The sequence below is a fragment of the Hippocampus guttulatus genome, chromosome 14 (assembly GCF_054856545.1).
Source record: "Hippocampus guttulatus isolate MCC_2025c chromosome 14, RoL_Hgut_1.0, whole genome shotgun sequence".
NCBI lineage: Eukaryota > Metazoa > Chordata > Actinopteri > Syngnathiformes > Syngnathidae > Hippocampus > Hippocampus guttulatus.
Window position 1 is genome coordinate 14,914,887 of NC_141274.1, and position 13,700 is coordinate 14,928,586.

A 13,700-nucleotide genomic window follows, 5' to 3' on the forward strand; every position below is an offset into this window, starting at 1 on the left:
TAGGTGAGGGTTCCGAATCAGTGTTTCAATCAAAGGTCGGGGTTTCAAGCCGGGGGCTTGACTCAAAATGTCTGCTTATCTTGAGAAACATCAAGTCGCATGTTTGATTTGATTCACTGGCTTCCCTCCAAGCATCGCCTGCCTTCTCCGGCGTCCCGGGCAATGAAAGAGGATGTGAACAAAGGCGCGTCTTTGTCTTGCCTGGAATGACAAGTTGGCAGACAGACCAGCTGCAGGAGTTGGGAAACCAGGCAGGCCTCAAAGCTTCCACAATAGCTTGTCAACTACTCATATTCAGACAGCTTCCACTGTGGGTTTTTTTTGTTTTGTTTTGTTTAGTTTTTTTCAACCAAATGAGTGGGACATGCATATTGATTCGGCGACATGTGACAAAATGCGCATCGTTCCGGAAGCATTGTACATTTGTAAATACCCGGACTGTGCCTTCATTCAAGCAAAAATTTGCCTCGTGTAAGCTGTAACGTTTTGCTTCGACACAGAACCAATTGACATGGGCGCCATTGCTTCGATTCAGCATTAGAGTTTCAGGTCAGGGTCAGTTCAGTGTTAGGCTTTCAAATGAAGGCTTTAGACAAGGGTTAAGGTTTCAAGCCAGCATTAACTTTAGTTAACTTTCATTAACTTAACTAAGTTAACTTTTAAACTCGCCCGACGGATCACAAACAGGGTTTCAACACAGTGTTATGGGTTGTTCAAGTAGGCTTTCAAGCCACGCCAAGGGTTTCAAATTAGTGTGTGAAGCATGGATTGCTGTTTTAAAATTGGGTTCCAAACCATGACGTAAGTAAGTTTCGACAAGTGGCAGAAAAATCTAAATTTGGAATCGCTGAAAAAAAAAAAAAAAAACACAAAGTGGCTCCGATTCAATGGCATTGAATTTCCAGTGCAAAAAAACCTGCAGAGGATTTCACAGCTCACCTGCCAAGCAAACGGGGTAAAAAAAAGTGTCAGGTTCATTTATAAGCCTTCCCGATTTATTCCCTCCTCGCTTGAGCTCTCCCGATATGACCGCCGCATGTAAGATCTCCCTTTGCATTTTTCACCGGCCCGGAAACACTTGCCAATAATCTTCATCATAAATATTATATGGGCGGCGGTACAACATTGTTTGCTCTAAAATATCCCCTGCTGACATTGCGAGCGAAAAAGCCAAAATGCTGCGGCACGAATACAAATATTTGGATATGTAAAGCAGATGCCGCAGCGTAGCAAGTTGGAATCATTTCAACGCCTGAGGAAATTTACCTTGGCCATTGTTCCGTATTTAATGTGCCACAACCGCAGCGATGTGCCCGAGCAGGAATTGATGATGACCACACCCTTGTCCGAAAGAATTGCCCCAACCGTGCAATCAAATGTCAGCGCTCCTCCTTAAAAACCGCCACCGCGTACAACAAAAATGAATGAACGGCATTCAAGAAAATCCACCAAGTTAATGCCGACTCAATGAGAGGCGTGAGCGCCTGCGAACCGGCACATCCGATGTGCGCTCCTTATGCCGGTTATTAATGCTAATCAAGATATTGAACGGAAAATCAAAAACTGGAAATAATTCACTCAAAGCCCACGTTTTCTTGCTGACATAAAGGCGCGCGTCATCACACCTCTTCTCTGTGAAAGCAGCCGGCAGACACAGTCCAAGTAAATGGAAAAATTCCAGAGAGTGAGTCGTCGTATTATGAAGCGTCGCTTTTGTCGTCATTACAATGCGAATGATACTTTTTTTTTGTATGCTAAAGACCACTTCATCTTGCAGTGAATGCCTCCTAAATACTTGCGAGCCGGCATCCTTGGAGCTCTCAAAGCCGCTGAGAGGCCTCTCAACGTTAACACCCCCCCCCCCACCCCCCACCTTCTCACTGGCTTTCCTAACAAAAGACCTTCCCGTTATGTTTGTCTGCAGAGAACCAGATCCCCCACGGCTTCCCTACCATCGACATGGGCCCCCAGCTGAAGGTGGTGGAGCGGACCAGGACCGCCACCATGTTATGCGCTGCCAGCGGAAACCCCGACCCGGAGATCACCTGGTTCAAGGATATGCTGCCTGTGGATATCAGCAGTAGCAACGGTCGCATCAGACAGCTCCACTCAGGTACACGCTGACTTTTTATTTTTATTTTTTTTTTAATTATGATTGTTATTTTTTTAATACCGGCACTTTAGGTTTTCAAAGATCACGTATGGGCAACTGGCGGCCAGCGGGCACACTCTGAGTAGCCCCTTGATCAATATTCACCCCCCCCCCCCCCCCCCCCACACACAAAAAAAAAGACTTTTCTTTTTTTTTTTACAAACATATTTCCTTTATGACAGTGGATCCCCACATAGTCTTGGAGTCACCTATTTGTGAAGTAATGTCAGAGAAGAAACGAGCATTAGCAATGCAAGTTAGCCAGTTAGCCTGTTCCACCAAAAAGTATATGGATATATTTTTTGCAGTTTTGAAAGTATAACTTTATAATATGACTTGAAAATGGTCCCCAGCACATGCCTAGTTAGTGGTGTATAATGCAATATATGTCTCCTGAAAGAAAGGACAGTTAACTACAGGAGAAACATTTGACTATTGTTGAATTAAGAGAGAGCCATGGTATATCGACACGTTGAAAAAAGCCGTACGATTCAACACAATGTGCAGTGCTCACAACATTGTTTCCCAAGCGCGCAGGCAAACTAAAATATCTCAGGAAATGGAGTCAATCACCATTATGAAAATCCATTCCGAGTAGTTCCACTTTTTCCCCCCTCACAAATAAAAGCATGAATATGCTAACACAAGTCAAGGTTAAAAATGACTCTGGTATCATACGTTACTCCATTTAGTCTTGCACCAAACTTTTAATTGGTTTTCTTTCTCCAGTGAGACAGTGAGTGGGTGCCTGGAAACACACTGATATGACCTCGGACCAACAACTCTTTTTATCCCCCCCCCCCCCCCCCTCCCCGCGCCCCCACCTTCCCAATTTTCCAGACATCTGCTGACGCATCGGGATTTTACCGCTAACCATACGGCTCGATCTAGAGCTAAAATAGTACACAAAGGCAAGCGACGCGTGAGGTTATGAGCCCCAAAGCAATGTCTGGAAGCGCCGTGGGTGTTTTGCCGCATCCAAGTGTATGCACGGTGTAGTTTATCACCTTGCTTCTAATCTGTTTATTCCTTATCGGCGGCCTGCCAGAAAGCCATGTGTTTTATTGGGCTTTTTCTTTTCTTCTCTCCCACCGATGTTGAAGTGGATTACTAACTAAATCTCTCAACCCCTGTTTGCCTCAATATGACTCCCACCTAGGTGGTACGCCAATTAGAGGTAAGGATGATGATTCAAAAGAAAGAAAGAAAGAAAGAACAAATGTGTACCATCACATCTCATGCATCAGCCACCCCACCCTACCCAAAGTCACCACCACTCCAGGTTCATTGACGCCTCTTTCCACTCCCCCCCGCCTTCGTCCGGCAAGCACACGGTCTCCCCGCTGTGGTTGCGCCGTACACACAACGTTCACCAGCCTTGTTGTCGGCATGTTTCAAGGTGTGACCTTGTGTGTGTGCGTCTTTGGAAATCCAACCCCAACGCAATCTGATCCGGGATGCCGGTAGACATCATCAGACTTGCTCATACTCAGCTTTCCCAGAGGGAATGCGTATACCAAGTGGTTATCTGCTTCCAATAATAATAATCCTAATAATTATTATTATTTATTAGGAATGACAACCGTGTCTGTGTGCGTGAGTGTGTGTGTGTGTGTGTGTGTGTGTGTGTGTGTGTGTGTGTGTGTGTGTGTGTGTGTGTGTGTGTGTGTGTGTGTGTGTGTGTGTGTGTGTGTGTGTGCCTTGTGAATTTACACACACACACACACACACACCGCGACACTGTGTGCGTAATCCCCCAACAGGTGGTTAGGATAGAGGGAGTCTAGACAGCCGCTGGTGCAATTCCAATTGCTTTATTGACCAACTGTCCCAAGATACTGTAAGCACAAGCACATTGTCTGTCACCCAGGGACCCACATCTTCCTACTGTTCCAAAGTTGCAAACCATTTTATAGAAGTTAAGAACAATAGAGGGGGTTTTTTTGGGGCTTAAAAATACCCTCAAAAAAATCCATGTGCACTACGTTAAATGTTTAAACGCGGTTTCAAATGAGTTTGGCATAGCACCATAAGTACATTGCTAGCTCTAACGTTAGCTAGCTAGGACTGAGCGACACTGTGTTTGTAGAGTGGCTTGTGACTCGATAACAAGTGAGTAAACTTTCCTGCCATTTTCCCCGTCTTGTATGTTCTATGTGGGAACTCGACACACCTCAGCACTGTTGTGAAAAATGCATGTAATGTCTACTTGCTCTCCGCGACCCACCCAAAGTGGGTCTCAAACCACCAGCTGCAAATGACTGTTTTTAGACAACCCGCCGATGGCCTCACCTCGCGCCGTCACTTAACACGCAGTGCCAAACGTTTTAGCGAGTGAACAGTCAGCCAATTGGACATTCTCTTCCACTGACTTCCACGTCCTTCAACGGGCCAGGCATGCTTTTCAGATTCATTCAAAATGGGGCGGTGTTGCCATAAGGGCTGACTTTAACCAATCACGTCTTGACCTCGAAGCGGCGAGGAGTTCTCATTTTCAAACGAAGGTCGGTTTTGCCACGTGAGATTGTTGCTGGCGCGACATGTCTTGAAATGTAAACGGGCGCCGCATTAGCATACAAGCCATGCAGCGAGCCTCCCCACTCTCCCACCCACCTTGCGAAGACTTGATTTCAACGCCGCGGAGGAGCATTTCTCCATGGGCCAACTCGTGACCCCCATGCCATTTAAACACGGATGCCTTGTACACCCCTGCAAACCTTTGATCCCTTCTCTTACCTTCTCTACACAAGATAGCCAGTTTGGTGAAGGTCAAGTCAGGTTGACCTGTGGAGTTTAGATTCATCTTATGGGAGCATACGTCACAATCAAAACAAAAGCTTTTAATCGTCTCAAAGATAAGCGACCTTTTTTTTGGGGGGGCGGGGGGGGCGTGCCAGTCCCCATCTGTAGATTTTTTCCTTTTATTGTTATTTTTTAAATTATGCACATTCAATTATGGTGAATTATTTGGTGGACCACTGAGGTACGCCTTAGAGACCCTCAGGTTTCCGCAGAATCCAGTTTTGGAAAACCACTGCTCGAAAGAGTTGAAAATAACTAGACCGGGGTGGGGGGGGGGGGGGGGGGGGGGGTTAAGTGTCGCAGGTCTGACAACTTAAGCGCCCTCGTTCCCGCAGGCGGTCGGCGCTATTTCTTCCCCAACGTGAGATTGACAGTTTGGTGACAGCGTCATTAGTATGCAGGTGCATGTCAGCACCGAGTCGCACGGCGGCAAATTCGCCACCTCGGAATATAGAAGCTGTGCTGTCGTGAGATCTGAGCGCAGCACTCCCTGCTCCCCGAGAAGACTCACCTTGGTCGTCAGTGTGCCGGGTGGTGAGCCTTGTTTGTCGCATCCATCTCATGCTGCATGGTGTTGGGAGGGCGGGGGCGGGGGCGGAGGCGGGGGGGACAACTCGTATCCCGACACATCATCTTACGCCGTCCGATCTGTCTTGTTCCCAACTGCGCGGCTGGCTGGCTGACTTTCACGCTAGTTCTGCGCTGTTTGGGAGGTGTCATACTTGTTGTTGTCGCAAACATGTGTTTCACACACTCAAAGTTTTTACATGTGTGTTGTCAGTCACGAGAGGCAGGTAAGTTTGCTGTGTTTGCCAAACTCTCATTTGGGACGACTCCATAGCCCTCCCCCCCCCTTCACACAGGCTTTTCAGAGGCATAAGCGTGGAGCTGGCGTTTATTGGCCATTGCCTTTCAGGTGATGGGGACAAATTTGGAATGTAATTCAGAAAATCCAGTCACTTTTCAAAAGAAAATATTTTTCAGCCTCAAATGATAAATAAGTAGGAACCACTGCTATAAGTTTTTTTTTTTTTTTTTAACACTTCATCTGTGCGGCCCGCAATTTTGGTAGCGTCTCATCATTGTATTATTATTTAGATTTTTGCCAAAACACCATTAAAATTAATATTTATAAAAAAAAAAAAGAAACCTTTCATTTGAATGAAAATTTCATGTTTTTGCCAAAGTATAACAAAACAAATCCAATTTTTTTGGTTTAAAAGAAACAACTTGAACATTCTATTTAATTTGATCTCCCATCCATTTTTCCCTGCGCAGTGACATAATGCTTTGCTACAGCAGTCAGGTTGTTTGAGTTGAAACTGAGCGAAGTGCGCCTCTGCGACTTGCAACCAAGTACAACGTCGTTCCACTTGCTTCCCAATTCTTCACACTTGAAATCCTACACAGCGGTAAAAGTCAACGACTCTTCCGCCCATCCCGAATTTGTTTGCTTGTGTCACGCCATTCGTGTATTGTGGATGCTAACGTCAACAAACGACAGAACGCGAGAGACGCATGGGCAGCCTGCTGATTAATTTCATTTGATCGTTTTATCACCGCCACCGGGCGTTTAACCTCACCAAAATGCGGTGGAAGCGTATCCACTTTTTTTAGCCGACTAGATTGTTGCTGAGCTTTTATGCCACGTTCCATTTGCGGCTCAGTTCTTTCATCCTTGCCTTCCGCCCTGCAGGAGCTCTACAAATTGAGAACAGCGAGGAGTCCGACCAGGGCAAATACGAATGCATCGCCACCAACAGCGCCGGCACCCGTTACTCGGCTCCCGCCAACCTCTACGTGCGAGGTAAAGTCACCCAAGTGCACCTCCTGCCCCCCAACTCACTTTGCATCTCTCTTGGCGTCTAACCCGACGACGCTTAGACCTCGATTTCTGTCTTTGTGGTTCGCTCATGCATTTCCATCAACTAACCTCCACCTCCAGGTGCGGCGGCCTCTATGCAAACAGCTGAATTTAAAAAAAAAAAACAAATTCCCACACCCAAATGACACGGCAAGACCCTGTCTCAAATGACGTCCTTTGACTGTATTGCGAGGCTCTCTGAACGGGATTGGCGGGGGGGTTTGTTTTGGTGCTTCTGTGAGCGGACTAATGCAGGGCAGGCTGAGGGCAACCCTGCAGCCCTGCTGCCGCCGGAGCGGGGAGAGAAAAAAAGACAACAAAGCCTCTTAAAAAAAAAGGAAAGAAGAGAGAGTAATGTTCAGGTCAGCCCCAGTGGATCACACCAGCATGTCTGATGTACACGAAATGGCATCGCAGCTCCAGTTGTTAGTATGCAGCGAGAGAGGGATGAAGGGAATGCGTGAGACCAAAGAAGACGCACGCGCACACTTTAAACATTTCGCAACGCTGTACCTCGCCAATATAGAAGTAGCCTCAAGTACGTGTATTCCAAAATGCAAATGTTTGGAGTTCATTTCAGCCAGCGTCAAAAGGTTGACTGCATGTGTGTTTTGTCATTTCCTTGATTTTTTTTTTCTGACACTTGGGATGTAATGCTATGCCAGAAATCACACGTTTGATGACATTGACAATAAAAAAACTATGCCAGGATATTTTACAGGACAGGATTATCAAATCAAGTCATTCATACCGTTGGGGGGGGGGGGGGGGTGCTGTTTTAATAACACAGAACATACTTCGCTGTCAGTGGGCTTTGATTAGGTCCAAAACATGAGCGACAGCGCCAGTCTCGTCTGTACTTGGTGTCGTTTTATGCAGCACACCAAAGGGGGAGATGGGGGGGATTAGCGGAGCCAGCCTCCAAACTATAAACATCACAAGCTTTGGGATGTAAAATGGAGTGTTTGTAGAGTTCAAAAGGTAGAGCAACAAGCTGTATCTCAGTCGTGGTCGGGTTGGAATATGCCAGAAATAAAAACTTTTTTTCCCCCTGAGGAAAATAATAGGCACACTCCGTTCTTGGGTCGGCTGACCATTATCCACTAAAAGCGTACAGGCGGTCTTTTAAGTAACATTACTGCTGGATGTATTGCGATCGCCCGACTGTGGTGGCATCACAGAAAAAAAAGCTCAAGAGGAAGCAAAACACACACACACACTACATACTGTATGCTTGATGTGACACTTGAGACACACACAGTATGTTTAAACAGCAAACTCGGACCATATTGAGCGCCAAAACTTCAACCCCAAACAACAAGCTTTAGACCCCTTGTGTGTTTGGACTGCAAGGAATTGAGACCCGCCTCGTTGGTTGGTCCTACTTTCAAGGTGTCCAGGAACTTTTTCGGCGTGTTCCACAGAGCAGAGACTTTTTCTTCCAGCGGCCAGAAAACCCCAAAGTGTCCTGTATTTTCAGTGAAAATGCAGCTTCCTCAATCTGTACTTGCCGCGCATGACCGAATTCATGCATTATTCAAAGGCAAACCGTCCACCTGCGGAGAGTTGATCAAATCCGATGCTTTTGCGTCCGGCTGCCGACGCCGTTCGCATCTGAGCCATGTTACTTGTTCTCCATAACACTGTTGTCTTTCACCTGTGTGTTGTCTTGCTCTCCACTCTTCATTTCCATTGCTCACCTCCATCCAAATCACTTCAGATCAGCGTGAAGGTTGGTTGACTTTGACTTCTCAAGCCCACCCCACCGCCCGCCTCTTTAATTTGACACCGATTGTAGGTCACCTTGATGAGGAAGCCCAGAAATTCATTTCCCAGGATTGGGAATCCCCTCCCTTGTTTTTGTATAACCCTCCTCTCCTCGCATGCCGTCTGTCCGCTGTCATTCCCTTCCAAAACAGTTTGCAGTTTGCTGGAGGCATTGTTACCGTAGATCGGCGTTGCCTTCTTCCTTCCTGTCTGTTCGCTCATCATTTGCGATGGATTGCGTCCGTGTTCCGCCAACTGCTTGCTTGGTCAGGTCTTCTCGTAATAAAACCCAACTGTTGTCGGGGAGATAAAACAGCAGCACAGGCAGCGCCTCCCATTGGCATACTTCACCCCCCCCCCCAAACCCCCACGAAAAACATTCAGAAACATCCGAGAGATGACGAGTGATTCAATAGTGAGGAACCGACCGATCCAGCGTTTAAAAAGGAACTGGCACCGAGATGACGACCGATCGGCCGTCATCATGCGAGGGTTTGCCCGTCCCGATGGATGCGATGGACGGAACGCATTTTGCGGTCCTCGGGCGCTTTAAAAAGGCCGTTCAATTTCTCGATCCTGTACCCCGGGCTGACGGGGGCTTTATTTGGTGGTTTTGATAGAATCCCGTCGCCCGTCCGGGCCAGCGGCTCTCGTCGGCGTTAGAGACCGGGCCAGGGAATCGATAACAATTACCTGCCCTGCAGTCGTTTAGTTCCGCAGCGCCTCTCCAAACTTGAGCGCGCGCGCCATGAATTATTCACGGCATTAAGTGTTGAAAATAGGCAGGCTCCATTGACTGTCTCCTCTTAGCGCTGTTAAGTCCGCGCGATCATGACAGAATAACAGACACTTTGAGCGTAATGGTCTGCCATTAGGCCCTCTTCTCTCGGGGCCTTATTTGCGAGCGGCGCGTGGTGTGCAAAACTCAACTTCAGGTTCAGTGAATGGGAGTGACACCAGTGGTCGCGGGGCTACCAAGAGCCAAGAACCAGCTCGTCATATATTAGTCATACTGCCGATCAGTTGGCATGCGAAAATCGGACCGAGGCGCTCCTTCATCCTCCTCCTCCTCCTCCTCTTCCCTCCCGGCGTACTTGCGAATCCTTCCCCCTATCTTTCCGAAGCTCCCATGCATGCCTTGCTTGAGAATGTCATCCTTGTCCCGTTCCCAGACTAGCACCATTTCTTTCTCTATCTTTCCCCGTCCGTTCCTTGCATGTCCAAATCGGCTTCATACCGAGATTTTCCTTTCAAGCCTTTACCAAGCCCTGTGTTTTTGTTTCTGAATTCGTTGTATTTGAAAACAGACTCTGTTATGGGCATTTTTATGAGATGCCGCTTGAATGAATTTATAAATAATAATTTAAAAAAAACAGGTCTTCAATGCTCTGCACACACAAGTACAACCCGCTCCCCAACTAACCCCAGTTGGGGTTGCTGCTTGGGGCCAAGGTTTGGCCTAGCCATACGGGTCAGGGTTGGGTGTCGTTGGGTGGGGGTTAGGGTTTGTTTTGGTGTTACAGGGTCAAATTAAAGGTGAGGGTTTACTGGGCGAAGGGATGTGTCATAATCCAATGTGGGAAGGGTTAAATATTGGTGTGAAAACGATGTCGTTATGGGCTCGTGGGAAAGGGTTGGGCATGGATTCGGGAGGCGGTCGCGGCTTACCATCGCTTACAAATTAAGTTTGGAATTCGAGTCGTGGTCATGCGAAAGAGTGCCATTGATTGAAAAGCTCAACAAATTTGATGACCCATGTTGCGAGGAAAAAAGGAAAATGCCAACAGTCGTCTTTGGAGCAAAGCTATATTTTAGGGGACACAATTTTGCTTTTAATCAACATTTTTAATGAAAATATAGCAGATAGTCCAAACAGCCTGCCTAGAATCTTAAAAAGGGCCTTTTTTTTTTTTATTGTTCAATTCCACACGAGAATGAAAGGAATACCAAGCACGCTTGGTATTGACGTTCCAGTTCCAGGAATTCGATCCGGTGGGGTGAAAGATTGCGAAAAGGGAAGGTGGAGGAGGACTCGAATTTGAAAATTGTATTTTGATGGAGACGAGAGTGGTGCAATTATTGTCACGGGCTTTTTTTTTTTTTTTTTTTTCTTTGCAGAGCAAAACAGATGCTGCCATAGTGCGGGGGAGTGCAGCAGAATCAAATCTGCAGGGATAGCTTTATGCCATCGCGTTTGGAATACATTGCGGCAAGCGGTTTTGGAATGGCTCTACATAATGCCATCCCGCTGGGGAGCTAAATGCTTGACTTTGCTTCCTTTTTCGCCGTCATCAAAAAAGGTCACAGCTCCTCCTTTTAAGCATTGTCTTCATTCCGGGCTTCAAGATTCGTTGATCCAAAAGTTTGCTTTTGGCTACTCTGTCTGATGTTTACCAAAAAGTTACCGGGAGTGTTCGGAAAAGGCAAGCACCTCTTGTCCGTTTGGATTCAAATGGTGGAAACAAGTCCTATGTAAATGCTGTGTGTCTCTTTCTTCCGGGCTTGGCCTCATTGGAGCCTCGGCATCAGTGTTTGCCTTGTCCCTGGGCGACGTCAGCGGGCCTTCTCGTCTCCATGGGAACCCCTTTTTAATGTCGGCCCATCTGCATATCACCACTGCACAAAGAGCGAGCAAGCCGGCGAATGCGAGCGCCGAGAGAGAGAGAGAGAAGGCGAGAAGGAGGAGAAATTCAACAATGCCCTCGCTGCACGGTCCCTCAGTGATGCAACGCTCGGCAGCGATTGTTAGAGTCCATTGCAAATTTTGCATTTCATTCCCTTTTGTGGGGCTAGCCAACAAAATTGCTTGGGTCATGGCCCACAGCTGCTTTGAAAATTCATCCCTCGAAGCCTGTTTGGGTTCGATTTATCCAACGATGGACCCTTGGCAGCCAGCTGATGCTAACTTGCAAAATATTTTCGTGTTTAGCATTGCTTGTCGCCTGAGCATGGCGGCGTAGCTTGATTATTAATGAAGTGGCCGTTTCCGAGGAGCCCTCATAACTTGGCTCCATAGCCTTTTTTTTTTGTCTTTGACAGCGCATTATGATATTTGGTCGGCAATTTGGGGATGAACAATTCTGAAAAAGAATCCACTTGCGATTGTTTATTTATTTTTTATTTTTTCACCCGCGGGGAGATCGTTTTTAATCTTGCCATGCGCAAAAGCCGAAGCAAGTTAGACACTTGTGAGACGTTACTGAAAGCTCGCGCACCATCTGGCCTCCGCGCCCCCCACCCTCTCACTCCCCCCCCCCCCTCCGCTTCGCAATAACGTGGTGTCCCGTCAAATGGCAGACTACGATTATAAAATGGCGTTTCATCAAATTGTGATGATATTGCAAATGCAATTAATTGTTGAGCCCTAAGGCAATTCAATTCTATCATGGCTCAACCCACAAATGAAGCCGTGCCCATTTTGCTTCAAATCAGCCATTTTGTCATCATTTTTGGGGCCGTTTCTTGGGCTTCTTTCAAGATAAGATTGTCCTAACCCGCCAAATTTGAAGCAAGTATACCACTGTAGACAGGTGGGCGTCGGCATATTTCAAGAACCTTGATGTACTATGTATGTCCAAGTGTGAACTCCTTTTCTGGCCAGCATTTATTTTTTTAGTACTGCAATTTTGTCAATGAAATTTCATGACTCAGCAAATAAGAAGAAAGTCAAGGTCAAAGCATCATCGTACTTCTCAAATGCGAACGACTCCAATCCTTTCGTCCCGTCCCTTCTCTTTAGTACGCAGAGTTCCGCCGAGGTTCTCCATCCCGCCCACCAACCAGGAGGTGATGCCGGGCGGCAGCGTCAACTTGACGTGCGTGGCCGTGGGCTCGCCCATGCCCTACGTCAAGTGGATGATGGACTTGAAGGAGCTGACCCGCGAAGAGGAGATGCCCATGGGCCGAAACGTGCTGGAGGTCACCAATATCCGCGAGTCGGGCAACTACACCTGCGTGGCCATGTCCTCGCTGGGCATCATCGAAGCCACGGCGCAGGTCACCGTCAAAGGTGCGTATACTCGCTTGAGAGGTTTTTCCCAGGTAGTGGGGCTGTTTTAGTTATTCATTAACATACAACAATCAACGCAACCATATTCTTGTTGCCCTTAGTCTCCCGATGGATGCAATTTCTCTCCTCACGAACAGACCCATATCTTTCCTTCATCGTTGTTAACACCGAATGCTCAAAGGTCGGACAAATCCGTCCGCGGTCATCGTCGCGTTTGAGGCGAGGATTTGAGCTCACCGAGTCGCTGCATTTTTATAGTCCGCAGTCTCGACTTAAGTGCACCGCGCTGTTTTTCCGCTGCGGTTTTTCGCCCTACCGCGGCTATTCTTGTTGCTGCGTGTTCATTGGTCAGGCATATTTGCCATCCTTGTCATGGATAGCATTTGAGCTTGCCCCGTTCTTACGGTGAGTCCACAGTGTCCACTTTGCTGTGGCGCTCCATCCCTTGCTGCTGATGGCATACTCTTGGATACGATTTATCCCCTGAGCAACAGACTCTCGTTACTCTCAATTGTTGTTTCTTTGTGTGCCTTGTGATGACCGATGCGTCGGGTCATGGGTCATGCTTTGCTGAGTTTTTAATGTTTTGAAGTGGAAAACCAGCCGCCTCAGGCTGCGCAGTTGAAAAGCCGCATTCCGAGTCAAGGAACCCACGCAGAAAGTCTCCAGTTGATCTTTTTTTAAAAATGACACCAATTTTTAATCCACTAGAAATGTGATTTGTTTTCTTTTGGTTGTTGTGGTTTTATGTTTTGATTTCAAGTCTTTCGGGCGTCACGTCAATGACGAGTTTCCATATGCAGCAGGCCTTCACAGATGGATTAAAAACATCACAACCTTCATTCCAACAAAATGTCTGGCATGCTTTTGTCGAAATACCGCAAGGATCAAGCATTCGACCCACATAACTAACGACATCCCACACGTGGGAGACGACATGGCTGTTTATATTTCATTGCGCCTCTACATCTTCATTTCGGACCGTGTCGTCCGGCGGCCCTGGATGTCGCTCGCACATTAAGGCGCCGCTACATTTGCATGCAAACAGTTTTTCACAATATGAGCCTTCATTAAAGCCGGTGCTAATCGTTTATTTATTTATTTTT

At 47.1% G+C, this 13,700-nt stretch overlaps 1 protein-coding gene across 12 annotated transcripts in view; it reads left to right on the top strand.

The window, feature by feature from the left end:
- Positions 1–13,700, top strand: part of LOC147195289 (receptor-type tyrosine-protein phosphatase F-like) — a 154,169-nt gene that overhangs the window by 93,100 nt on the left and 47,369 nt on the right. For 6 of the 12 annotated variants that reach the window (XM_086129494.1, XM_086129493.1, XM_086129492.1 and 3 more), the window contains 4 exons: positions 1,925–2,113; positions 3,312–3,329; positions 6,651–6,761; positions 12,325–12,594. In XM_086129494.1, coding sequence (XP_085985620.1) covers positions 1,925–2,113; positions 3,312–3,329; positions 6,651–6,761; positions 12,325–12,594 — 588 coding nt within the window. The remainder of the gene's footprint in view (positions 1–1,924; positions 2,114–3,311; positions 3,330–6,650; positions 6,762–12,324; positions 12,595–13,700) is intronic. The other 6 variants (XM_086129495.1, XM_086129502.1, XM_086129498.1 and 3 more) reach the window with 1 other exon arrangement.